This window comes from Papio anubis, chromosome 11 (genome assembly GCF_008728515.1).
Source record: "Papio anubis isolate 15944 chromosome 11, Panubis1.0, whole genome shotgun sequence".
In the NCBI taxonomy this organism is placed as follows: Eukaryota; Metazoa; Chordata; class Mammalia; order Primates; family Cercopithecidae; genus Papio; species Papio anubis.
In genome coordinates this window covers 37015408-37043171 of record NC_044986.1, presented here as the reverse complement: position 1 = coordinate 37043171, position 27764 = coordinate 37015408, and the positions used below count along the sequence as shown (strand labels likewise).

Below are 27764 nucleotides of genomic sequence, written 5' to 3'. Positions count from 1 at the left end.
TGACCTCATGATCCACCCATCTCGGCCTCCCAAAGTGCGGGGATTACAGGCATGAGCCACCGCACCCAGCCAAAAATCTTTTTTTTTTAAAGGGAGATTCTGGTTTGCCTAATTAACTTCAAGGAGGCAACTTTTTAATCTCAACTAGTTCTATAAAGAAGGAAAGTAAAATACACAGGAAAAAAACAGGGGGTCAAAAGTTCAAAAAATCAGGTAGAACCAGTCCAAATGTTTATAAAATCCTGATATCTTTGAATAAAGGTACAATGCTAGGAATAATTATCACGATTATATTGCATAGTGCTTTCCCAAAGTGCATTTAGATGCATTATTATACCTCCTTTAAACTTCATGACTTCTCCATTAAGTAAGTAAGTCAGGTATAGCCCCCAGTGAGGAAACTGAGGCACAGAGTGGTTAAAGGAATTGGATCATAAAGTGATTCAGTGACAAAACGGGAATCAGAACCCAAGTTTCCTGGGACCCGGTTAGCTCCTCTATGTCCTGCTCCACAGGACACACCCAGAACACAAATATTGATTATCTTCTCTGTGAGGCCATGGCTCTCACCAGCCCTTCTCTAATTTCCTACGCCATCAGCGCTCTGTACCAGCCCAGTAAGAGCAAACAATCCCCTGGGGTTGAAGAAAAATGGTCAAGTTATTAAGAACAGTCTTAATTTTTAATTCTCTTTGGCGTTCTAACCCAAATTAAAGATTAATATTTTTTCCCTAAGGCAAACAAAGTTCTCAAATGAAAAATTAGTCATTGTGTTTAGAATGGGTTACATTCTTAGAAAAGATCCTTTAAGCACAAATCTTATTCATCAACCCTAATTTTCCTATAGATCAATGTTATCGTGTGTCAATAATATGTCATATTTACTCAACCATAAATGATGCCCTCGCTTTGGCAAATGCCACCCTTGGACCTCAGCATGCAGTACAGGGTCCAACTTCCAATTGCCTGAGGCTGTTTCTCGCAGCAGAATGATGAGTGCCCCTCCCCAAGCAGGCCTCCACCAACGGCGGCGGATGGGAGCTGCTGTGTAAACGTCCCAGCTGTCTCATCGCTCAGGTGGGTGTTCCCCACTGGCTCCTACCTGTCTCACTTCTCCATCCCCCACCGCATTCCCTGGGACCACCTCCCACACCAGCTATTTGCTCTCAAATCCTTATCAGGGGAGAAAAGTTCTAGAAATGGAAGTGGTAATGCTGGCACAACACTGTGAATGTACTTTATGCCACTAAATTGTATACTTTTTTTTTTTTTTTTTGAGACAGAGTCTCGCACTGTCACCCAGGCTGGAGTGCAGTGGTGCCACCTTGGCTCACTGCAATCTCCACCTACCGGGTTCAAGCAGTTCTCCTGCCTCAGCCTCCTGAGTAGCTGGGACTAGAGGCACGTGCCACCACACCCAGCTAATATTTGTATTTTTGTTAGAGACAAGGTTTTGCCATGTTGGCCAGGCTGCTCTCAAACTCCTGGCCTCAAGTGATCCTCCCACTTCAGCCTCCAAAAGTGCCAGGATTACAGGTGTGAGCCACCACACCCAGCCTGAATTATACACTTTAAAATGGTTCACATGGTGAATTTCATGTTATGTATATTTTATTACAATAAAAACCACTAACAAGGAGGCCCTTGGGGCCAACAGGCAGAACATTCTCCCATATAGATTGCTTGCCGTGCCCGGTCATTCTTCTTTGGTATCTAATTATATACAGTTTAATCTCTCAGTAGTTATGACTTGATTAAAGCACCTGATATAAAAAGTACAAATACTTAACATCCCTCTCCCCAAAATGTCCTTGTCAGAGGGTCTGCTTCTTGGAGAGTGGGGGATGGGGGATACAGATGGGCAAACTAAGCCATGTTCTTTTGGTAAATTGTAGACATTGACCATTCTGATTTAGACTATAGCTACTGGTGGGCATCAATCATTTGTTCACAGCCTGAACAGCCTTGGGCGAACCTTGCATAATGTTTCAGAACTTGTTATTCATTCTGGATGGCCCTGCCTGAGAGGACCCCAGCTGGTGTGTGGGCCGCTATGTAATCATGAGTGCGGACACTTTTAGGAGTACTCCCATGTGCCAGGCACTGTGCTGGGCACTGGTTATACCCTCACTCATTCAGTGCTCCCTCCTGGGGTGGGCACTTTCACTTTTACCATTTTGCGAAGGAGGACTGATGCTCAGGGAGGTGAAATATCTTGCCCACAGCTCCCAGCTAGTGAGGGGTGAGCAGTGAGAAGGAATTTGACCCCAACCTCGCTGGCCCCAGAGTCCATCCCTGTACCCCTCTACTCCTCTGCATGTGCGTCTGTCCTGCTTCAGTACCTCCAGTGGCACCAGGTGGAGCCCAGGTGAGTGGTCAGAATGTGATGAGACCCAGAAGGCTCAGGTCTTGAGCCCGGACTGCTGAGCACACGTGACTCCAACACTAGGACTCCTGGGCCTTCAAACACTGGGTGCACCGCCAAATCACAGGTTTCTTGAAGCTGTCTGTATTTAAAAACCTGAAATGTTTCATTTCATCAACACTTCTATCTTTGGACTATCTTATGGACTCTAGTTTTAAAAAGCATCTCAGCTCTTTTATCACTGAGACCCCTATTATCTGACCCTAGGATGACTGTGTAGATCTCAAAAAGCTTTTCTGCTTTCTCTCCTTTCTCTTCCTTTCAACCAGGAGGACAGACAAGTGTGAACTCAGGTACCAGCAGCATAAATTTAAAATCCAGACACCCAAGCAGAAGTCATAGGATGATCTCTCTGACCTTCTGCGATGGTTAAAACCTCTTAACCCCTCTTCTCCCAAAATCATTAACATTCACTAGGTTAGTACTATCTTCAAAACACTGTGTTAGGCATGGTGGAACAGACCCTAGTAGGGCAAGCCAGGCCTGTGTGAACACAAAGATTAACTGACTCATTAGCTACCAGATGGTGAAGCGAGTGTCTCATAGGTCTCTGTATTTGGCAGGGTGCCTGGTGCTTGTTAAGTGTGGAATGAATGAGTGGTGTCACCAAACAGTTTCCTGAAACCAACCATTCCAACAAAGCCTTCTAGAGCTCCATCACTGTACTGTTCTGCGCGCTGGGGACTCCCCGGAGCACACAGCAGACAAGTTTTTGCCCAAGTGGAGCTTCTAGTAGGAGGGAGATGGGGTGTTGGGCCATAACCTTGAGGACAGAAACCTAAGATGATTCCAGTCTGTGATATGTGAAAAGAGAGGACGCCAGGGAACAGGAAGTAAGTCGTGGAGGGCTACTCTGGAGAGAATGGCAGAGAAGGCCTCTGATGAGGAGATGCTACACTGAACTCTGAAGGATGAAAAGGGCCGGAAGGTGAAGATATGGGGAAAGGCAGGGGAATGGCAAGTGCATAGGCCCTGAGGGAGAAAAGCTCTTGGCTTATTAGAGCAATAAAAAGGAGTCCAGGGACTGTGGCACAGGGTTTGGGGGAGAATGGAGGATGAGCTCAGGGGGCAGATCCCATAGGGCCTTGTAGGCTGTGAGCAGGAATATGATTTTACCCTGAGTGGGACAGGAGCCCCTGGAAGGCTTTCATCAAGGGCACAGCATTATCTGATTTTTACATTTTTTAAACATCATTGGCTACGATGGGTTAACTATAGAGAGACAAGAGTGCATATGGGGAGACGACTGAGTGGCTACTCCCTTAGTCTAGGCACGGGATGATATGGCTTGGCTGCAGCAGTGCCATGGGAGATGGTTAGAAATGACCAGATTTAGGATGCGCTTTGGAAGCAGCACATCTGTGGACTGCTGATGGCTTGGATGAAGGAATGAGGTGATAGCAACCAGAGACAGAAAAAGAGAAGTGCCAGATGAATGGAAGGAGTGGTAGGTCCCACATACGCTTGAACGAGTAAGGAATACCATGTCCTAGGGTGGTCCAGGAAGGCGTTACTGAGAAGGGGCTGCCAGGGCTGGATCTTGCAGCCCAGTAGTTTTCATACAGGTGAGAAGGAAGAGGCATGGCATGAGCAAGGGGCCCATGGCAGGAGAGAATGTCCTGTTTGGAGACCAGGGTGTTACCAGTCCCACTAGGTTCATGGGAAGTCAGGCAGTTGATGGCAGCTGGAGAGAGACTGTGGAAGCTATGCACAAACAGGGCTAGATTTTAACTTGGTTCTTCGTGTAATAGGGCTCCATCCATTCAAGATCTGAGTGCCTCTGAAAGCCTTCTCCTGCATGCTCCTCTTGCTATGAGGTTGGCCTCAGTTAATCACAGAGGCCCACTATGCCAGAGACTCTCTGTGGGAAGATGCATTGTGGGTAAATGCCAACTTCTTGCTCAGGGGTGGTGGTACCACATGGCTGGCACAGAGGGTAGGCTTAAGGGGAGCGGGCCCAGTCCATAGTGTGCACTACTGGAATTTGTGGCCCTGCTAGTGCAGCGTGGGAGCCCTGCTACACCTGGGGCATGGGCTTCTGAAGCACTAAATGGTGTGGATGCAGATGACGCCATTGCTCACCAGAATCAGAAACAGACACCGTGTAAATGGGATTTTCCCTTTTTCTGCTTAAAAAACATACATCCTCCTAACTGCCAAAGGGAGAGTCAGGTGCCTGCAGAGGAAGTATCACCATCCTCTTTGAGTGAAAAGGTGGAAGGATGCAGAGTTGAATCCACTTATTCACTTCTGTGCATGTCTTATGTATCAGGTACCAGATTGTTTACAGAATAAATAAGATATAACCGTTGTGCAAATGGTCTTTACAGTCTAGTGGGGGACCCAGATCTGTAAACAGTGTGACGAATGCTGGGCAAGTGCTCTGCCCACTCAGGCCACAGACAAAAGGAGAGTCAAGGACAACAGATGACAGCAATGTCCCATACAATGCAGCACCCTAGGAAGCCACATACCTGTCTGCTTTCCTGATTTTTGCTTCTCTCTCTGTCTTCGGGTGATGCTGTCTCGTAGCCGTTTAAGATTTTCCTGGAAAAAAAATTGGTTTATTTCTATTTATTTATTTATTTATTTATTTATTTATTTTGAGATGGAGTCTTGCTCTGTCGCCCAGGCTGGAGTGCAGTGGTGCTAGCTCGGCTCACTGCAAGCTCTGCCTCCTGGGTTCACGCCATTCTCCTGCCTCAGCCTCCCAAGTAGCTGGGACTACAGGCGCCAACCACCATGCCGGGCTATTTTTTGTATTTGTAGTAGAGATGGGGTTTCACCGTGTGTTAGCCAGGATGGTCTCTATCTCCTGACCTCATGATCTGCCCACCTTGGCCTCCCAAAGTGCTGGGATTACAGGCGTGAGCCACTGTGCCGGCCGGTTTATTTTTTAAGTGTACAACAGAATGATACCCTCTGGGAATGAGAGTTTCTTTCTGATTGTATGCTGTTTGCAGGGTATATCATATTGCAGTCACATTTACAACATGCAAATAAGGCTCAGCACATTCACAGTCAGCCCCCAGAGAAATCCAAATACTCACAGAATCTGTGCCTGAAGAGATGCCATCTCTTCCAGAAGAAACTGTCTTTCCTCCCCTCTGGTTCCCAGCTCTGTTCTATACGGCCCCTCTCATGTATGCCTCTTAGCCCAGCTCACAGATACTCCACAGGTATTCCCGTCTCTGAGACTGTGTTCTCACATCACTCCCCTGACCTTCAGGGATGTTGGTTCCCCTCCATCAGTCTGGATCAAGGCCCACTTTCTCCCTGATGCCTCCCAAGATGCTCCAGTCCTTAGTGACTGCCCATGCCAACCATCCAGCACTTGGGCTACGCTGTCTCATCGTGCGTGCGCACTCTTGTGCCTTGCCTCTTCGAGATACTGTGAGCTTTCCAAGGTCAAGAGACCAGGTCTTGTACCTTTCCATAATCCTGCCATCTGGTCCATTGTAGTCATTCAATAAATGTTGAATAGATTTATTCAATGTGAGGGTCAAGATTGTTGCTATTTTAGTCAATTAACAATAATCCCAAAGTTAAGTGCCTGAGCATTCTAGGGAAAACGTCCAGACAATTTGGCTGGAGCAGAAGGTTCATGTGGGGGAGTCGCAGGAGGCCAAACTGGAAAGAGGGGTTGATCTGCAGCTGCAGGCGAAGAGACTGAGCTGTGTCCAGGAGGCAGCAGGGAAACATTGAACATTGTGAGCCTGTCACGGCTTTAAGGTTCCAGTCAACTAGAGAAGAAGGAATGGAGGCCAGTAGACCTTTCTGGAGACTATGGAGTATGCCAGATGCAGGCAACAGAAGCTGACATGGGGATGTGGCTGGGGGAATGGAGAGACAGGAGCAAATGCAAGAGGACAAATGCCACAGAGCAGACCAAGCAGGACACGCCGCTGGCTGGGTGTGCAAAAGCACGGGAGAAGGCCAAAGAGACACTGAGGTCTGATCTCTGTCTCCAGGAGAAGACAATGTGATGAGCACAGAGAGGGTGTTGGGAAAGGAAAGCGGCCTTGAGGGATGGTTTGTTGTTAGACATGCTGCGAGTCTGGGACACCTCATGGGGACGAAGCCAACTGGTGGCTGGAAATGTGGAACCAGAGACACAGACTGCACAGAGAAGGAGCTGAAGGAAAACTTCAGAGTCCACTTGTGAGAGGGCGACATGAAGGAGACAGAGCAGTGGACAGAGAGGCAGAGGAAAAGGAAGATGAGGCCTCCACCCAGAAATGTCTCCACACCACCAGCCCCTGGAGGGGAGATACTCAGGAAGTGCCCGGAGGCTATCAGGGCCAAACAATGTGAGCCCCCATGGGCTGGGCTTCTGCCACATTGAATATGAACCCCAGTTGTCTGCTACACCCAAGAGTTCTGGGCCAGTTCATGGGAAAGGAAGAGGTCTCTTGGATATAAACACAGAAAGACACGGCACATGTATACCTATGTAACAAACCCGCACATTGTGCACATGTACCCTAGAACTTAAAGTATAACAACAACAACAACAAAAAATACTTGGAAAGGATTTACCTTTCTGCAACAATGGACTGGTACATACAAGTTGATGATAATGATAAGGCACGTAAATTATGTTCCCACTGGAAACCTGCCCTGTCCACCCCTTCTCATTTCCTTTAAACTTATCCTCAAACTACTTTAGCTGAGAAGCTTTTCAGCAGACTGAGTCAGTGGTGGCTTATACCTATTTATATTTGTATTAATTGCTTACAGATTATATCTCATATTAGCAATTACATTACACTACAAGAAAATGTAAAAAAAAAAAAAAAGAAAAAAAGAAAGACAGCTAACATTTATTATGTATTTACTATGTACCAGTCATGCTGCTTACAGTGGCTTATATCACCTAGACCTCCCGCTTCACATTTCAGAGTTGGAAAAACAGAGGCACAGCAAGGTCAAGATCATCCAGCCACAAATAGCAGAACAAAGATGTAAATTCAGGCTGCCAGCTCCAGAGCCCTGGCTGTTCTTGACTACTGTGCCACGTGGTTGCACAACTTGGCAAGGAGTAAAAAGACATTGTTTAGCCAGGGCCAGCCTCTTCTCAGCAGGACTGCAGCCTCCTGGGGGCTCCTGAGTAAGGAGCACCCGTGATTTCTGCATTCAGCTCTCCAGAGTGCCCTCCCACCCTTCAGGCCCCCAAAGGGAGGGAGGCATCTGGCAGAGCAGGTGCCCCTGTCTTAAGGAGCACTAAGAAGGCAGAAGGTATAGTGAAGGGAGCACAGACTCTGGGGTGAGAAAGGGGAGGTTTGAATCTTGACTGCCTCTTCGCCTCTCTGAGCCTCAGTTTTCTGTGGAACAGGAGGAATAATACCTATTTCATATGCGTGTATGAGGAGTGAAAGAGGTCAGGTCTATTTAATGTTGAACACAATGCCTAACATAGCACTGTCAGAGGTCAGCAAATGCTGCCTGATGACATGTTTCCCCACTCTTCACCGCTAATCCTGTCCCAGAAGACAGGCTCCCGTCTCAGCCCTGGAGGGGTGCTGGTATGTCAGATAGCGTAAGAATAGAAATTAGAATACACACCACCAGGGTCTATGGCTGTACCACCCTGAACGTGCCCAACCCCATCTGATCTCTGAGGGTAGGCAGGGTCGGGCCTGGCTAGTACTTTGAAGGAAGCAGCCTGGGGAGGTGGAGAGAGAAAGCAATAGTTCCAGTCCTGACTCGGCCCCTCACTAGGAAAGTTGCCTTTCCTCATTTTTAATACAAAGGCACTGGTGGACTAAGAAGGAACTTCCTAATGTTGAGTTTGAGATTTTTTATTGTTTTTAATTATATATCGTGTACACTTATGATACGGGTATGGAGTTATATATTCTCATAAAAGCTTCAAACTATTCAGGTAAGGCAAGAGTCTCCTCTGACATCCCAGTCCTCCAATCCCAGTCTTCTCCCGAGAGGTGGCCCCTGGAATGGGCCCGAGGCAGCCACCATTTGCAGATCTTTGTCCTTGCATTTATATACATGTCCATAGAAATAGAGGGTTTGTGTGTGGAGGTGTCTGAGTTGTTTTAATTTGGGTAGTTTTGCATCTGCAACTTGTTTTGTTCATTTAATCATATTTCTTGGTAGTTTTCCAAGTTCTCTTTGAGTGCTAAAGTGTGATAGCTATGAGGGTATTTGGCAGTAGGAATAGAGAGAGGGACTCTGAAAAGAAAAAAGCTGGAAAGCAGAAGCAGGGAGCCAAATGCAGGGAGACACAGCAGCGGAGTTAGTGTTTATAGTTGAGTCTTTGTTCCTGATCTCAAGCCTCATGGCACCTGGAAAAGCTATCCAGCTCTCAGCCAGGGAGCCATGTGCTTACAGACCGAGGTGACACTCATACACACTCGCTGGTTCACAATGAAACTCAAGCGTTTGCAGGCACAGGTGTCATGTACAGCAATACACAAGACAGCCATGGCCCAGCCCTGCTCCACTGTCAAGTGGGGAAATAGAAATGAAACAAATTCCATACGAAGCTAGTTACCTGCTGGAAACGAAAGGACTCCGATCGTTTCTTCTGGTTGAGCTGCCACTCTTTGAAGTGGAGCACAGCCTCATCCACGTTGACAATGCCCAGCTTCACCTGCTCCTGGAGGGTGATAAGCTGCCGCTGGCCTGGTGTTTTCATCCCCGCAAAAGGGTCATATATACTCGACTGAGGCCTGTCCCTCCATGGTCTGACAGGCGGCCCTGGAAAGGATGGCAAAACTCAGCTTGACAGTTCCCCCACTGGGGACCGCTCACCAGAGGCATAGGGTTAATGAGGCTGGTCACAGGCTCAAGAGGACTCATCTCAAAAGAACAATTACTTGTAGCCAAGAAGGGGGAGATACAACATAAAATCAGGGCAGAAGAACGCAGCTAATAATTCCAAAGCCTATCACACTAAAGCAGACAAGGCTGCAACATTTAAGGGAGGTGTGAAATCTGCTGACTCTCCCAAGTCTTAATTATTATTGCTATTATTTTTAACAGACTTCATTCATTTCATGTTTCTTGTATAAAAACCCAATGTTGTAACCACAGCTGGAACCTGAGTCTTCTGCTTAGAGACTCTGGTGTGGGTCTTGAGAGATGGTCAGTGAATTCCTGGTAGGGAAATTGGGTGAATACAGTCTCTTTCCAGAGGTCAGGGATCAAGTTGGTATCAGTCTTAGAGATGGCATCAAAGGTGGCCCAGGGTGGCAGTGCAGTCCCTGGCCAAGGTGTAGCAGCCATGAGCAGCAGCTTCTTGGGCACAGAGGCCAAGATAATGCTAGTGCCCCTGGGGACAGGGATAAGGCATACCAGCACAGAGCCAGTGGCCTGTCACGTTGCAAAAGCTGGCGTGGGGCTTGCTGATCTTGTTCCCCCTGTAGCCTGTCTGTGTAGGTCCAGTGGAGAGCTTGGCTGGGATGATGGCCCCCTTGGATGGTAGTGGCTAACCCCTTGGAGTACTTAATACCCAGACAACATGGCCACTGTAGTCCTCAAAGGCAACAAACACCTTGAATCTGGTGAAATGCCCAGCATGGGTCAACTTCTGTGTCAGCATAATCTTCAGAACCCCATTCTTGAGAGATGACCCCAGGAAAAGGTCAATGATCTTAGACACCTTGATGGGCAGAGAGAAGAGAGCTCTCCCAGGACTTGATCTTCATGTCTTTGGCCAGGTGGTCTAACTTAGTGATAAGTGTCCACTCCTTCTTCTCAGCCTTACTTCCATGAACTCCAGAGCCTTGGCCCCAGCCACAGCCACAGCCTCGGCCTGAATGTCACTGCCAAAGCCTCCAGGGAGGCCATCACAGTCTCCCATTCCAGGACCCCCAGGCTCTTCCACTGCATCAGCATCATCCACCATTTGGTGTTTTCTTGAAGAAGCAGCCAAGCCTTAATTATTGAGATGCCTTTAGACAAGCATTTCTCAACCTTGGCACTATTGACATTTTGGGCCAGGTAATTCCTTACTGTGTGGGTGCGTCCTGTGTATTGTAGGATGTTCAGCAGCATCCCTGGCCTCTACCCATTAAATGCTAGCAGCACCCGCTTCTTTAGTTGTGACAACCAAAAATTTCCCTTATATTGCCAAATGTTCTTTAGGGAGGGGGTACAAAATCTCTTCCAATTGAGAACCACTGCTTTAGACTTAAATCCACACCCAGAAGAGAATATACTGGAAGAGTTTAGCCAGGATGCTTCTCTTAGCTCCACTCTCGTCCCTCACTGTCTCTAAGCAGCATGGGGCACAGTGATTGTGGACCCATGGGCATGAAATGCCCCAGGAGACTGGAACATCAGTGGAATCATGACCAGGCCCAACAGCATCAGGTATAAAGTAGGTGCTGGCTTCCAGCTGGCTACCCTTGGGTTGTTCCTCTGCCAACCTCTCTTCCACATTACAAATTCACAGTTCTCTGCTTTGGAGCTTCTAGGGAAATATGAAGCCAACCCTCATCTCTCTCCAGGCTGTGACTCCAGTTCTGTGGGGAATGAGCTATTCGCAGTGACCGTGGGGCCACTGAGGCAACTTGACGTTTCACTCAATTCATATAAGGCTATTTGAATCTGAATTTCTCCAGCAGGACCCCATTTGGGTATTGTGATTCAGGGACACAACATGAAGAATAAAGAGAAATGGCTTCACCAGTGAGTACTGAAAAAGCCTCAAAGACATTTATCTATCATTCTGCCCAACCACTCACTATCTGTCCACACACACCCACACATCCTTCTCCCAGGTCTGCCCTTCTCAAGGCTCTCTTTAATGGTGTTGGGAGACGCGGTGGAGGAAAAAACAAAATGCACAAGCCAACCAGTTCCAGTCTCCCACTACCAGAGCCCTTGTGGGATGCCTTCAAATGCTTACATGGTGTCATGGCTACTTTTCAAAAGAATCCTCAATGGGATAATACTGAGTGTTTCTGCTTAGCACAAGGAAATCAAGAAAAAAAAAAAGAGCACATAGCTCCTCAAACTTCCTTTAAAACTGTTTAGAAAAATGAGACTTCCAAGTTGTTCCCCAAAGGCAAGCAAAATACCTTTTAAATAAAAGTTGATTCGAAGTATAGTTTGGCTAGTATAGATAAGGTAAGTAAACAGCCCAGCAAGGCTGTATCATTAGGTAAAGACTGGGTGCTGGGCCACCTACTTTCATCCTGTTGGCATCAACCTTCATTTTTAGATTATACTTTTATGTGCTTTATGGACACTTTCCACTAATTAAGGTCCTTTGTATGACCAATTTGTACAACATTGTAGAGGACCGTGATCTCTTTCCCTCCCCCTTTACCATCAGTACAAGACTCTCAGTCAGTGCCACCCTAAAGTATCCTTGGATCTCTCTATTGTATTTATTTATTTATTTAATTTTAGAGACAGGGTCTCACTATGTTGCCCAGGTTGGTCTCAAACTCCTGGCCTCGAGTGATTCACCCCCTTCAGCCTCCCAAAGTGCTGGGACTACAGGTGTGAGCCATGATGCCTGGCCTAGATCCCTCTATTTTTCAATGCCAAGGAGCTATTGTTACACTTGGAAATCACTGACCTATGAACACTTCAACCACACAAAAGTTCAGTTCATATAACATGTGGCTTACCTTTCCTGAGGCTCTCTGAGGAAACGTAGAAATTCCCAGGCCGCTCTTGACTTTTTTCTGCAAAAACTATGAGATAAACAATATTCTGATTACTGAAAAATTATCAAAATCCAGTACAAAATAATAATAATAATGAATCCATACCTAGGACCACCATATGTGGTTCTGTAAATCAAAAGTGTAGAAAGAGGCAATTAATGAGAAGGACTAGGAATTGTCAAGTAATGGCAGACTAAGCAGACACAATCTCAAACTAGAAAGACAAAGCTAGCCAGAGGACATGATCAGCATTACAAGCTCATTGAAGAAAACGGTAATGGGAACACGAACATGTGCCTGGACCCCTGAGCACCTGAAGCTAGCCATGGAAAATGTGAGCCTTAAAATTTGAGAATAAAAGGAAGTACCACTTAAAATGCCAACTAGTGCCATAAGACAGAACTCTACGCAGTAGAATAGTAAAATGTGTGCACAGCTCCAAAGAGATTAAGGGATCATCACACACCGGGTCCTATTGTGGGGAGGGGAGTGGGGAGGGGTAGCATTAGGAGATATACCTAATGTAAATGACGAGTTAATGGGTGCAGCACACCAACATGGCACATGTATACATATGTAACAAACCTGCACGTTGTGCACACGTACCCTAGAACTTAAAGTATAAAAAAAAAAAAAAAGATGAAGTCACTTATGAGGGACAGATTCATGAAGGTTAGGAGAGAAAGCTGGGGCATGACAAAGGCTCACTTAATGGTAAGATGACATGGTGATTATGGCTCCCTGGGCTCTGAAAGAGGCTCTCTGAATCCAAATACTAACTCTGTGGCTTGTGAACCATATGATCTTGGACAAGTGGCTTGACCTCTTCCTGTCCCTGTTTCTTATCTGTAGAATGAGGATGATAATAGTTCTTACACTGGATTGTGATGAGGATTAAACAAGTTAATACATGGAAAGTGCTTAGAACAGTGCCTGGCCCATGTAAACACACTGTTAGCTTTTATTATCATTATTCATATCTAAACTTTGAGACTGTTGCCAATAATCAGCAATACCTTGGCATGCTAGTTAACCCAAGTGATGTCTCTACAATGCCTTACAGTTTATAAAGTACTTCCTTCTGTATTATTTCATCTGACCCTCACAATAAGGCTATGGCAGAGTATTAGTATGTATTATTAGGACATGTATTAATCTATATGTGTATTATTACAATACCCATTTTATAGATGAGGAAACTAAAGCTAAAAAAAGGGTGAAATGGCCTGGACATGGTGGCTCACGCCCATAATCCCAGCATTTTGGGAGGCTGAGGCAGGAGGATTGTTTGAGCCCAGGAGTTCAAGACCAAACTGGGCAACACAGCAAGACCCTGTCTCAAAAAAAAAAAAAAGAAAAAAAAGAAAGAAAGGTGAAATGACTTACCCAACATCCTATGCTGAACAGTTGGAAAATGCAAGAGCTGAGAGAGATGAACCCAGGTATTCTGGCCTCCAAGCCATTGTCCCTTTTGTCATCTCCTGCCTCTCTCCTTTCCTTTGCTTCTCCACAGTTTCCTAGCAAGTCCATCAGGGCTCTTGAGGAATCACCTGTGCCCCTGTCCAAACACATCCCTACAAGGAGCCATGCCATCAATACTGTTCCCTACTCCCTCCGCTATTTAGGAATTACCAGCATATATTTGCACGCTTCTTAGATTGAGTTCTCTCAGAAGCAGGACCCGAGACAAGGATTCAAATGCAAGTAGTCCATTTGAGAGGTGATGGAGGTGAGACGGGGAAGTGGATGGTGCAATAAATGGTGGGTTAACAAGCAAGTTACACTGCAGGCAACCTAGGAATCACTAGAACGCAATGTAGAATGCACAACTAAGAATTCTCCCACCAGAGCGGCAAGTAAACTGGGGCACCGATCCATACCTCCTGTCAGGCACTGGTTGAGGGCAGCAACTCTGTGTGTTAATTCCCCAGTGCTTTCAACCTGTCCTGTAAGAGGGCAGAGAAGGCTCCAGGTGCCAGAGGAAGCCCTCAGGCTGAAAGACACTGGTGCTGACAGGTAGGGTCCAGCCAATGAGCACAGAAATGCAAAGGGTTAGGGGGACATGGGCAAGGAACCAACAGTGTCTGCTGCTCATGCCAAGGAGATGATACCCAAGGAGACTGTAGGCAGGAAGCACTGACAGCACCTGGCAGTACGTAATATCTCACAACTGTATTCCTCCCCAGTTCAGGGTTGCTGGATTTCGCAAAACAAAAATGTGTGTACTATTTGGGACATACGCTAAAAACTCATTTGCCATTTATTTGAAATTCAAAGTTAACTAGGCATCCTGTATTTTATCTGGCAACCCCAACCCAACTACCTAGGGCTCTGGGTGAATGCTATCTTCCCCAATTTATAATTCCCTTTTGCCACACCTCCAACCACATGATGAGACCATTGAAAAATAGAATATAGTTCAGGAGCACAGATCTGGCAATTCTTTTTTTTTTTTCTTTTTCAGACAGGGTCTTGCTGTGTTGCCCAGGCTGGAGTGCAGTGGCTCAATCTCGGCTCACTGTAACTTACACCTCCCAGGCTCAAGCAATCCTTCCACCTCAGCCTCCTGAGCAGCTGGGACTACAGGTGCATGCCACCACACCTGGCTAATTTTTTGTATTTTTTGTAGAGACAGAGTTTTGCCATGCTGCTCAGGCCAGTCTCAAACTCCTGGGATCAAGCAACCCACCTGCCTTGGCCTCCTAAACTGCTGGAATTACAGGCATGAGCCACCTCTCTTCCTATTTCTAATAGTCTTATAGTACTTGTAACCATATTATTGTAACCAAGTCCAAAAAATAGTGAAACTAAAAATGCTATCAGTATCTAACTAATGTCCCAGGGATAATTATGAAAAAGTCAAAACCTTAATTTTTAATAACATGGGTAGATGGACAGCCTAGCATAGTGTCTAAAAGCCAGGGCTGTGAAATCAGACTCCCTGAGTTCAAATTTTGGCTTTGCTATGCAATGGTTGAGTGACCTCTGTAAAACCTCTATTTCCTCATCTGTAAAATGACATAATAATGGTCCTTACCTAATAGGTTATTGTAAAGATTAAATGGCATGTTCCAGATAAAGCATTCTTGATAGATTTCAATAAATGTTAGCAATTCAAAATTAATAATATCCAGAAGGGTTTCAGGAGATAAAAATGTATCCGGGTTCTTGTTTACCTGCCTTTGCAACTGTACATAAATACTTCCGGGAGGGCTGGTACTCACTCTGGTCATTACTCCCGTTCTAGCTTCAGAATCTGTCCCAAGATATGACCCCATCTCCTAGGGCTGGTTGAAGACCATTTAGAAGGGGATGGTCTCTGAGCAATGGTTGAGAAAACCAGGTCATCCAGGAAATCCCTGTTGAGAAGCTCCAAAGACCCAGCTGGACATCATTCCCTGTCACACTTGCCTTTACAAATGTATGGTTCGTTGTCAGGCAGCTGGTGAGCACCAGAGGCAGTGGTCTCCGGTCTGGGCACTGGGACAGGGGGTCTGCTGGCCAGGTCCATGGAAAAGGCATCATCATCATCTACCATGTGATAAACATCTTCTTCCTGACCAAGATGGCACTGATCTCTCTCCAGATTGGTCATTCCCATGCTGTTGCCTAGAAACGCAGAGAAAGGTGACTGAAAGCAGTGGCCAAACAAACTGGTTGATTGCCAGTCATAAAAGCAGAGTGAGGGACCCTACCTTGTTTCCTCAGTGCTGCCCCCTAGCAAAGAACTTTCCCCAATATCACTTCCTGTATCATCTGCTCAGAACACCACACAAAGCAACTGAGAAAACACTCATGTTACCTTCATTGACACCCAGTGATGCAGTGAAAGGACAGGAGCACAAGGATTTATCATCTCTGTTTTACTGCTGGGATTCAGTTATTCATCCTATTAGAACTAGGAAAAGTCCTAGATAGGACTAACTGTCAAAACCCTAGTTAGGAAAGGTGGGGCATTCACTGCCAACTGTCCAATGAAAGTGGTACTTCTTAAAAGGGCTTAAAAACAGACTGCCCAGGACTCCCCTCTCAGGAAAACTTTTTGTTCCAGAGTTGGGGTCAGCACACATTTTTTTAAAGATCCAAATAGTAAATATTTCAAAGTTTGCAGGCCATAAAGTCTGTTGCAGGGACTCAACTGCTCTTGTGACATGAAAGCAGCCATATACAATACTAAATAAATGGTCGTGTTGTGTTCCAATAAAACTTTATTTACAAGACAGGCAGATGGCCAAGCTGTGGTTTGTCTACCACTGCTTTAGAGTTTTTCCTTCCTCTTCACTGTGAAAACTACTTTTGTCCCCTTCTGAGTCCCCTCCTCTTAGCACTCTGCTTTCTAAATCTACTTGATCAACAGACTGCACCATACACTGTAAACAACTGGACAGGGTTAAAGAATTACCCATGCAATTTAACATCCTCCACCTTTGAAACCTTCAGTAATAATAATAACAATAACAAATCTTCATTAACTGCTAGTTATGTGCATGGTGGTGCTCTGACACCTTAATGCATAATAACTCATTTAATTATCACAACATTTATCTCATTTTACAATGGAGGAAACTGAGTCCCAGAGGAGCTGAGTAACTTGCCTGAGGTTTTCCAGCTAACTGGATGGGAAAATTGAGAATAGATCAGAGTTCATGTTCCTAACCACTATACAACACAGCCTCAACTTAGTATCTTTGTTTATATTCGCCTCCTTCACCAGCGAGTAAAGGCTCCTTGAAGGCATTCATCATATCTTACTTTTCTTTGTATCTCCAGCCCCAACATCCAGAACAGTGCTTTGCACATAGTAAGCACTCAATACATTTTGGCCAAATAAAAACAACATATGCATTTTAAAAGAGGTCTTGCTAGAGGCAACTTGTTTACCCAAACAAGTGGCTCCACTGGTTGGAACTCCTGGCCCACCTCTAAAGGGCTGATGGGGGAGCTCATCGTAGAGGGGTCAGGGGAGGCAGAGTGCCTCTTTTCACATCGCATGCCATGTATGCCACAGCCCATTCCTTGAGGGGAGCAACCCTTATAAAGAACCAGACAATGTCTTGCATTTGTTTCTCTTTCACTCTTTTGGCTTCCCTGCTCATGGCTATGACTTACCTTCTAAAAACTTGCGGATCATAGAGTCCTTAGTGGCCTGAGAGAAACCATCTCTAGGGATTGGGTTAGATGTACTGGCCTGAAGCATTTCAACATCTAGATGGAAAAGGAGACTAAGATTTATATATTGTTCTCCTCCACAGGCAAGGAGGTTTTTACAGATGGAACTATGAGGTTTGGCAACTCTCTTAAGAGATTCAAGCATTCATCAATCTATCCATCCCTCCATCCATCTACCTACTCAAGAAGGACACTCAGTAAGTGTGGGGCATGAAAGAGAGCAACGTGCACAACCCTCAGGCTCTTCCTTGCACCACAGGTCTCAAAGGGTAAAGATATGCTCATTTGCATTTGAAAGAATAGGTTCAATTTTGAAATACTACATCGTCGCTTTGTTTATTACAGAAAAAATGGAAGCAGGAATAACAGGGAATAAATTGTGTTTATGATTTCATAAATATGCAGTAAACACATAAATGTGCTGGGAATGATAAATAATGAATTTTTGGAAGTGGTTACTCTATGGAGAGGGAGAGAGGATCACTGGATTCGGAGGGGGTTGACAGAGGACCATAACTGGAATAATATTATTTAATTAAAAAAAAATCTGAGACAAAAAAAGGAATAAAAAGGAAATACATATTCTTGAAGATTCTGATGAAACTGAAGATTCAGAATCTTCAAAAAATACAATATTTTAGATAATTGATATGCTACCCAAAGGGGGCAAAATAAGATTCTATTTTTGTACTTGCTTATATATATAAAAAAGAAACTCTGGGCCAGGCGTGGTGGCTCACACTTTTAATCCCAACACTTTGGAAGACCAAGGCTGAAGGATCACTTGAGCCTAGGCATTCGAGTCCAACCTACACAACACAGTGAGACCCCATCGCTACAGAAAAAGAAAAAGAAAAAAATTAGCAAGGTATAGTGGCACCTGCCTGTGCTCCCAGCCACTTGGGATGCAGAACCGGGAGGATTACTTAAGCCGAGGAGGTCAAGGCAGCAGTGAACTGTGATCATGCCACTGCACTCCAGCCTAGGCAACAGAGCAACACCCTGTCTCAGTAACAACAACAACAACAACAACAAAACAAAAAAAGAAGAAGAAGAAGAAGAAAGAAAAAAAGAAAAGAAAAGAAACCCTGGAAGGAGATATAAGACATTAATATCAGTGGTTTTCTAGGAACTGAGAAGATGGGGATAAATAATACAGAAAGATATTCCACTGTTCATCTTCTTATATTTTAGCTTTTCAGCCTATTCGAAAAAATAAAGAAATGCAGTATTCTGATATGTTTGTATTACCTTATTAACCAAAAAACACACAAACAAAAAACAACCTCCTTATTTCTACTTCTTCAGTTTATGTCTCCTGGCATAGTAGACGCATGACATAGATATAATGTACCTTGATATCTTCCAGTTCAGGGCACTACAATTCCAAATGAGGAACCAGTAAATGAATCCCACCCGCCTGCTCTTGTCACCACTGAATTCCATAACAGACTAGAAAGATTAGGGTAATTGTACTAATCCTTAAGCATACCTAGAGATGCATTCATTATTTTAAACACGTTCTGATAAGAACTCACACCTAATTCATTCTTTAAAAATTCAAGACCAGAAATATTCTACTTACATGAGACTTTCAGTTTAATTTGCTTAATTGTGTTTCATGGAACATTTTCCTCATGGAGTTAGAAAATGGAGGCTGGGCACAGGATGTCACACCTGTAATGCCAGCACTTTGGAAGGCTGAGGTGGGAAGGTGGCTGAGCCCAGGAGTTCAAGACCAGCCTGGGCAACAGAGTGAGACCCTGTCTCTCCAAAAAAAAGAAAAAGAAAGCCGGGCTTGGTGGCTCACACCTGTAATCCCAGCACTTTGGGAGGCCGAGGCAGGCAGATCACAAGGTCAGGAGATCGAGACCATCCTGATTAACACGGTGAAACCCCGTCTCTACTAAAAATACAAAAAATTAGCCGGGCGTGGTGGCAGGCGCCTGTAGTCCCAGTTACTCAGGAGGCTGAGGCAGGAGAATGGTGTGAACCCAGGAGGCGGAGCTCGCAGTGAGCCAAGATCGCGCTACTGCACTCCAATCTGGGCGACAGAGCGAGACTCCGTCTCAAAAAAAAAAAAAAAAAAAAATTGGCTGGGCATGGTGGTGCAGACCTATAGTCCCATCTATTCAGGAGGCTCAGGTGGGAGAATTGCTTGAGCCCAAGAGATCTGGCTGCAGTGAGCTAGGATCATGCCACTGCACTGCAGCTTGGGTGACACAGTGAAACCCTGTCTCAAAATAATAAAAAGAAAAGAAAAGAAAAATGGGAAGGAACACATATTCTACAGGTGTGTGCCCTGCTAAGAGCAGGACCCTCCTCTACCTAAGACTCTGTATTGCCTTCCTTCTTCTCAATTCTTACCCCAATCTCCACTCCCACCTGCCTGACCCTGACCCCAGTTAATTTTTGAAACTCCAGTTTGAAACTCATCATTAAGCCAACAATGAAGCACCAAGGAACTTACCCCCAAGGGAAGACATGCTTGGGTCAGACACCCGTAAAGATAAGGGGAGGGAGAAACTCCACAGACCTGTGATCCAGCTTTATACTTCCCAATGCTGAACCCTCTAGAAAACCATACCTGTCTCAGGCCCCAGCATCTCCAGGAACCTTCTCCAGTGTATAGCAACCTCAGGACCATTTTAATCACTAATCACCAAATCTCCCAGGCTGATAATATCAGAGCGCAAATCTCACACACACAATCTGTCAACCCTGTTGACAGAGTGGTAAAAGCCTCATGCAATGGTCCAGCTATTTTCACTAACAACGTTCAATTTGAGAGAGTTGATTTGCATATCAGAGACGTAGGTGCGAAACTGAAGGAGCTATAAAGAGAATTTAGGGAAATAAAATGTGGAAGAAAATAGTAGAAGCAAGAGCAGTCCTGGCTGGTCCTGGCATGCTCATATATACGGATGCAGGTTTCCACTCTGGGTACTATAACCCCTTTCCTAATGTGCTCATTTTGGGAGAAGTTAAAGAAAGAACTTAAAAAGAGAAAAGAACAAGCCAAGTGTGGTGGCTCATGCCTGTAATCCCAGCAATTTGGGAGGCCAAGGCAGGTGGATTGCTTGAGGTCAGGAGTTCGAGACCAGCCTGGCCAACATGGCGAAATCCCATCTCTACTAAAATATAAAAATTAGCTGGGCATGGTGGCGCATGCCTGTACTCCCAGCTACTCAGGAGGCTGAGGCAGGAGAATAGCTTGAACCCGGGAGGCAGAGGTTGCAGTGAGCCAGGATTACACTACTACACTCCAGCCTGGGTGACAGAGCAAGACTCCGTCTCAAAAAGCAAACAAACAAACAAACAAACAAAAAAAGAAAAGAACAGAAAAAAATGTGCACCCATAATGAGACTTAAGAATATCATGACTCCTTCCACCAAGAAGGACATCATTTCTATAGCATTCTTGCCAAAAATTCATAACCTCAGCCCAATTATAGAAAACATCAGACAAATTCAAACTGAAGGGCATTATACAAAATAACTGATCAGTGCTCTTCAAAAGTATCGAGACAAGGAAAGACTAAGGAACTGTTGCAAGCTGAAAGAGACTAAGAAGAAATAACTAAATGCATTATAAGATCGTAGAAAGGATCCCGGAACAGAAAAAGAGTATCAGTGGCACAACTAGAGAAATGTGAACAAGGTCTATAATTTTGTTAGAAGTATTGTGCCAATGTAATTTCCTGGCTTTGGTAATTGTACTATGGTTATGTAAGATGTTAGTATTAAGGGAGCCTGAGTGAAAGGTATGCAAGAACTCTGATGTTTTTGCAACTTTTCTCGCTAAAAGTAGTTCAAAATAATTTTTTTTTACAAAAAGGAGAGGAGGGACCACTATAGCAAAACTAAATAATCATAGCTCCTGGGAATGACCCCATGATCGTCCTTCCTGTCTGCTTACACTATCAAGCTAAGTACCTTCCAATGACACTGCGGAGCACATGTGTGTGGATGCAATGATCGAGGTGGTGTGAAATGAATCACTTGTGAAAAACAAATATTTTTACTTTATAGTCACACCTTAACTGGTGGTTAAGAGCATGATTTTGGAAGCAACAATGTAGGTGGTTAAATGTCAGCTCTGTGACTTGGTAGAGTTCTTTGGCCTCCTTGAGCCTCCCTGAGAGTGTCTCACAGGATGATGAGAAGTATGGGCATTAGGATCGAAATGCATAGGTTCCAATTGTGTTTTTCCCACTTCTGGCTGTATTGACTACACACCCAGCAGTCCAACATCAACCAGTCTTTTTAGGTTCAATCAAACATTCAGACTCACAAGATGACCCTGGGACATGTTTGGCACCAGTTCACTCAGAAAGATACAGGACACAAGCCAGCAGGGCAGTGACAAGAGCTGGTCTTCCTTTGAGCCAGTCCTTGCACCTGACCAGCAGCTCAGATGCAAAGAGACAAGATCCATAGCAGGCCGCGCTGGTGAAAAACCTCATGTTCTACAAGAGCAATTTCTCATAGCAACTCCAGAGGCATAGCTTCCAGGGTCTGCATGAGAGATATGCCAGAGTCAATGTCCTCAGGAAAGCCCAAAGAACGGTGTCCCTTTGAAGTATTTCTAGTTCCTGTACAGATCCTCCCAGTTCCAGATGCAATTTACCAATCAGGAGCCATTTTTATTGTAGGCAATGTTGCCTGGAAACATAGTTGACGTTGGCTCTTATCAGGTTACCGGGGTAACAAAGCTAGGAAGTCAACTGAAGGTCAAAATCTTATGCAGAAAGGGAAATGATAGCTATTATATTTTCTCTTTGCCCATAATTATCTTGGGCCAAGTTTTAAAAATCCTCTCAGCTTCTTTCTCTTCTTGTCTGTAAAATGGTGATAATAATAGTATTTATCTCACAGGTTTGTCGTAAGTATTAAATTAGGAGCTTGCCAACTGCTTAGCACAGTATCTAGCACACAGGAAGTGCTAAAGGAATGCTAGCTACTATTATTATTATTACTATTATTTTTATTATTAAATTCTATACCCAGGCTAATGTCCTAAACGGAGAAAATTCAAAAAAGAGGATTCAATTTACACTTCTTTCAACAGGACCTTTATTTGTTCGAACCCAAGTTTTCTGTCTTCAAAGTAATGAATGCTTATGAGTTCACTGTAATATTTGAATTTCCACACATATTCTCAAATACTTCATTATTATATTTAGCCTAGTAAAAACTATGCCTACTCAATATATTTATATTTGAATATACCTAAAGCACGGGAGGAATCTTCAGACAACAAACATCAATTCTTTACAATAGAGTTATTTATGGAAATCTGACTCACAGACAAGGCTGGCCAGGTGCATTTTCTTTATCATGGCTTCTGGACACTAAGTACTGGCTTGACAGAGCCAGCAGGCTTCTTCCCTCCTTGGTGAAGGGTCTGCCACTGCGGTCCAGACCAGACTTGGAGCTCCCATGCCCATTTGCCTTACACTTCCCTGACACTTCCCTGACACCTATCACACTCTTTATTAGCAGCCCAGCAGTGAACACCAAGGGGCAATTCCTGCAGCTCTTTCACCCCTGCTGGCACCACTCCATGCCACCAGGACCATAGGGAGAGGCCAACCTTCAGGACAAAGCCTAAAGCCAGAGGATCCAAGGCATGGCTGGAAGAACATGATGGGGGCAAAGGTGCAGGGAGGAGAGAGAGGGTGGTCTGCAGACACAGGGAAGACCCGAAGTCAGGAGTAAAGGCACTGACGAGGGCTAGAGTCAACTGAACAGACTGCATGCAGGGGACAAACTTAAGTCAGAGAAAGGCAGCAGCTGAAACCAGGGAATTAATAGAGACCCAGGTGCTAGCCACTGAGCAACCAGTGCAGGTCGGCATCATGATCAGAAGCACGGACTTTGATATCTTGGAGACCTGGGTTCAAGCCCTGGTTCTGACTCTTCCTAGCTCTGTGTCCTTGGGCAGTCACCTGACATTGCTAAGTTTCTATATCTCCATCTGTAAAGTGAGGATAAGTAACAGTACCTACCTCATATGATGATCATTCGGGCCAAAGGAGACAATGCTTATAAAATGCTTACTAATAGTGCCTGGCACTAAATTTTCATTGTTACCATTATTATTATATTGAGGCATCTTAATTGGCATATCAGTTTTCTATGGCTGCTATGACAAATTACCATTTAAAACAACATAAATTTGTTATCTTATAGTTGTGTGGCTCAGAAGTCTGAAATAGGTCTCACTGGGTCAAAGTCAAGGTTTTGTCAGGGCTGCATTCCTTTCTGGAAGCTATAGAGGAGGATCTGTCTCCTTGTCCTTTCCCAACTCTAGAGGCCACCTGCATTCCTTAGCACTAGGCCGTCTTCTGCCATCTTCAAGCCCAGCAATGTTGGGCAGAAAGCTTAGCTGAACTGAGTCCTCTCCTTGATGCCCTCTGTCTGGTCTGTTTTCTGACACCCTCTTCCACTTTTAAGGACGTTTTTGATTATATTGGGCTCACCAAGGTGATCCAGGATATTCTCCACATCTTGAAGTCAGTTGATTAGCAACCTTGATGCTGTCTGCAATTTTAATTCTCCTTTGCCATGTAACTTAGCATATTTACAGATTCAGGGGAATTATTCTGCCTCTCAAGATAGGCCCAAGTATCAGGCATAGTCATTCTGCCATGAATTTCCTTCCCATACTGCGTCAGTGAAGGGAAGAGAGGACAGGAATTAGGGCACGCTCAAATGAATCCATCATGTTTACACACAAACTAGGCAGCCTTGCTCTGAAGTAGACATTATTCAGTCTCTAGATGTGCACTGCCTTAAATGAGGTTACCTAAAAATGGTTTTTCCATTTATATTATAAAGAAAATGATATACATATATTTTTTGAGATGGAGTCTTGCCCTGTCAGCCAGGCTGGAGGGCAGCGATGCGATCTCGGCTCACTGCAAGCTCCGCCTCTCGGGTTCACGCCATTCTCCTGCCTCAGCTTCCTGAGTAGCTGGGACAACAGGCACCCACCACCACGCCTGGCTAATTTTTTGTATTTCTAGATTAGAGACGGGGGTTCACCGTGTTAGCCAGGATGGTCTCGATCTCCTGACGTCGTGATCCGCCCGCCTCGGCCTCCCAAAGTGCTGGGATTACAGGTGTGAGCCACCGTGTCCGGACAAGAAAATGATTTTTTAAAATCTTTAGTTGAACATAAATATCTTTGTAGACCAGAAACAGCAGTTACCATACATGGGCCTCCATGTCCCTATTCCATTTGCATGGCAAACATCACTAACCAATCATAACATTCTTTCTGTCCTTCTCAACACAGCACCCAGGCACTCAATATTGCCCAACTGGGGCCAGTATTTATTAAAGGTGTGGTAGCTCATGCCTGTAATCCCAGCATTTTGGGAGGCCTAGACGGGAGGATCACCTGAGGTCAGGAGTTCAAGACTAGCCTGGCCAACATGGCAAAACCCTGTCTCTACTAAAAATACAAAAATTAGGGGGTGTGGTGGCGGGTACTTGTGATCCCAGCTACTTGGGAGGCTGAGGCAGGAGAATTGCTTGAACCCAGAAGATGGAGGTTGCAGTGAGCCGAGACTGTACCACAACACTCCAGCCTGGGCAACAGAGCGAGACTCCATCTCAAAAAAAAAAAAGGAAAAAGAAAAAGAAAAAAAAAAACTAGGCTGGGCACAGTGGCTCATACCTGTAATCCCAGCACTTTGGGAGGCCGATGGGGGTGGATCGCAAGGTCAGCAGTTTGAGACCAACCTGGCCAACATGGTAAAACCCCATCTCTACTAAAAATACACACACACAAAAAGAGTTACCCAGGCGTGGTGGTGTGCACCTATAATCTCAGCTATCGAGAGGCTGAGGCAGGAAAACTGCTTGAACCCAGGAGGCGGAGGTCGCAGTGAGCCAAGATTGCACCACTGCACTCCAGTCTGGGTGACAGAGCAAGACTCCATAAAATTTAAAAAAATAAAATAAATTATAAAAGAAAACAATACTGGCCAACTGGCATTGGCATGTGAAATTATTTTTAAAATGCTCTTTTCCACACCTAATTAGGCACTAAGTCCTGACAGTAGCAGATATTACCTTTGTAATACCACATTTTTAAAAAGGTACCTGGTTATCTGGGGTTAATGAATGATAAAACCCTCTCAGGCTCTAAATATGACAACTCCACATATACACACAACCTGGACATACAGTGAACTACACAGAATATTCTGTAAGTGAAGGGAGTCTGTTTCTAGACAAAGAGCATTTTGGGAGGGAAATCAGAACAAATCCCTGCATTCCTGGATGTTCAGGGTTTGTACTTCAGATCCTAAGCACTTATACTTCATGACTTGCAAATTAAAAATAAACCAAAATGCACTGAAACCTACTGGTGTGAGGAAAAAGTGCAAAGTTCTTTTATTTCAGCAAAGAAAAACAACAACAATGGCAAGGAGACTTTGGGGCCACAGCCTCCTACTGGAAAAGCCAGCTATAGAGTCACACTGCACTGTATTTAAGGAGTCAGTCAGAAAGAACCCACTCCTGGAATGCAAGAAGCTTGAACAGATGAGAGAACACCCAAGCAGGCACTTAATTAAAGAATGAATCAAGGGCAATAGTGAATTCTCAAAGACACCCATATGATACTCCTCGTGGGACACAGACCACTTAGCTGCAGTGGAAACTCCATCCAGATTATATGCTGTTAATTTAACAGAAAGCCAAGTGAGTATACAATACAGTGAAATGTCAGCTACTGAAAGACTATTCTTCTAGAAGGCTTCCAAACCCTGAAAGGAGACCAGAAGAATTTTTTTTCCCCAGCAAGAATCTTTTGTGGCTAAAAAGAGAGCCTTAGAGCAAGGAGCATTATAGTCAAACATTTGAAGATAACCTGGAACCTAATGGGTCAGTTTGCCCCCAGGTAGAATGGTTCGACTGACCATGCCAATAAAAAAGTCCAGCTTTTCTGTACGCTTAAGAAGTAATGGGATGGAAGAAAGAGGGAGAGGGAGAGATGGGAGAGATATGCAATCTCACACACACACACACACACACACACACTCTGTGATAGTTAATTTATTTTATTTTTTGAGACAAGGTCCCACTCTGTCACCCAGGCTAGAGTGCAGTGGCACAATCATGGCCCACTGCAGCCTCAATTTCCCAGGTGATCCTCCCACCTGAGCCTCCTAACTACAGGCACGCACCACCATGTCTGGCTAATTTTTAAAAAAAAATTTTTTTTTAATGGGTTTTCGCCATATTGCCCAGGCTGATCTTGAACTCCTATACTCAAGCTATCTGCCCACTTTGGCCTCCCCAAGTGCTGAGATTACAGGCATGAGCCATCATGCCTGGCCTGTGATGGTCAATTTTAGGTGTCAACTTGACTGTATTAGGGAATACCTAGAGTGAGGGTGTTTCCAGAAGAGAAGCATGTGAGTAGAAAAGATCCACCCTGAATGTAGGCGGGCATCATCTCATCAGCTCAGGGCCCTAATGGAGCAAAAACAGACAAAAGGTGAACTGGTGTCTCCCCAGGGGCTGGCATACACTGCCATCCATACACTCTTCTTCTCTGGGTTGGACATCGGAACTCCAGGCTCTCCACCCTTCGGACTATAGGACATACACTAGCTGCTCTCCCCTCGGGTTCTCAGGCTTTCGAGCTGAGACTGAGAGTTACACAATCAGCTTCCTGGTTCTGAGGCCTTTGGGCTACGTACTTTGGACTTCTGAGTTGATGCTGGAACGAGTTAAGACTTTTGGGGCAATTGGAAATGAATGAATGTATTTTTTATGTGAGAAGGACAGGAATTTTGGAGGCTAGGAGCAGAGTGCTGATTTGAATGTGTGCCCCAAAATTTCATGTGTTCCAAACTTAATCCCTCCATCCTCATGAATAGATTAATGTTGCTATCATGAGAGTGGGTTTATTATCACAGGAGTAGCTTTGTTATGAAAGCAAGACCCCTCTGGCTCTCCTATTCTTGTCCTTTTGCCATGTGAATACTTTCCACAATGTTATGACGCACAAGATGCCAGAACCATGCTCTTGGACTTTCCAGCCTCCAGAATCGTGAGCTAAATAAACTTATTTTCTTTACAAATTACCCAGTTCATGGCGTTCTGTTATAGCAACAGAAAACAGACTAAGACACACACACACGCGCACACACACACACGAGAATAGCAGTGTAAAGTTACAGGGCTAATGAGTGATGGTTGACATTGGCAATGAAGAAAGGACTGAGGATAAATAGTTTAGGAGAAGCTGCAAACAAGTTCTGTGGTTTTCTTATGCAGACAAATGCCTCAATACAGTACCCCCGGCAAGCACAAAGACCCTCTGCCATGCAGGAGTGAGTCTATGGGATGCATTTGTGGTGCTGTGCAGTGAGTCCCATGTGGTAGCCCACCTGAACACAGCCCCACCTGCATTCTCAAAGCAGTGTCCTTTTCCTCCACAGCACTATCACAGTTTGTGGTTATATATTCAGTTATGTGGTGTTTTTGTTTAACATCCAGCTCTC

The 27764-nt window shown here is 44.9% G+C and overlaps 1 protein-coding gene across 10 annotated transcripts in view; it reads right to left on the bottom strand.

Annotated features, from left to right (window-relative positions):
• The window catches only part of PIK3AP1 (phosphoinositide-3-kinase adaptor protein 1), a 126599-nt gene that overhangs the window by 18228 nt on the left and 80607 nt on the right, over positions 1-27764 (bottom strand). For 7 of the 10 annotated variants that reach the window (XM_031652154.1, XM_031652153.1, XM_003904062.5 and 4 more), the window contains 5 exons: positions 17176-17271; positions 15478-15675; positions 12028-12093; positions 8937-9142; positions 4900-4972 (listed from right to left, as the gene is read on the bottom strand). In XM_031652154.1, coding sequence (XP_031508014.1) covers positions 4900-4972; positions 8937-9142; positions 12028-12093; positions 15478-15675; positions 17176-17271 — 639 coding nt within the window. Of the gene's footprint in view, positions 1-4899; positions 4973-5236; positions 6169-8936; positions 9143-12027; positions 12094-15477; positions 15676-17175; positions 17272-27764 lie in introns of those variants that run through there. The other 3 variants (XR_004176932.1, XM_031652156.1, XM_031652155.1) reach the window with 3 other exon arrangements.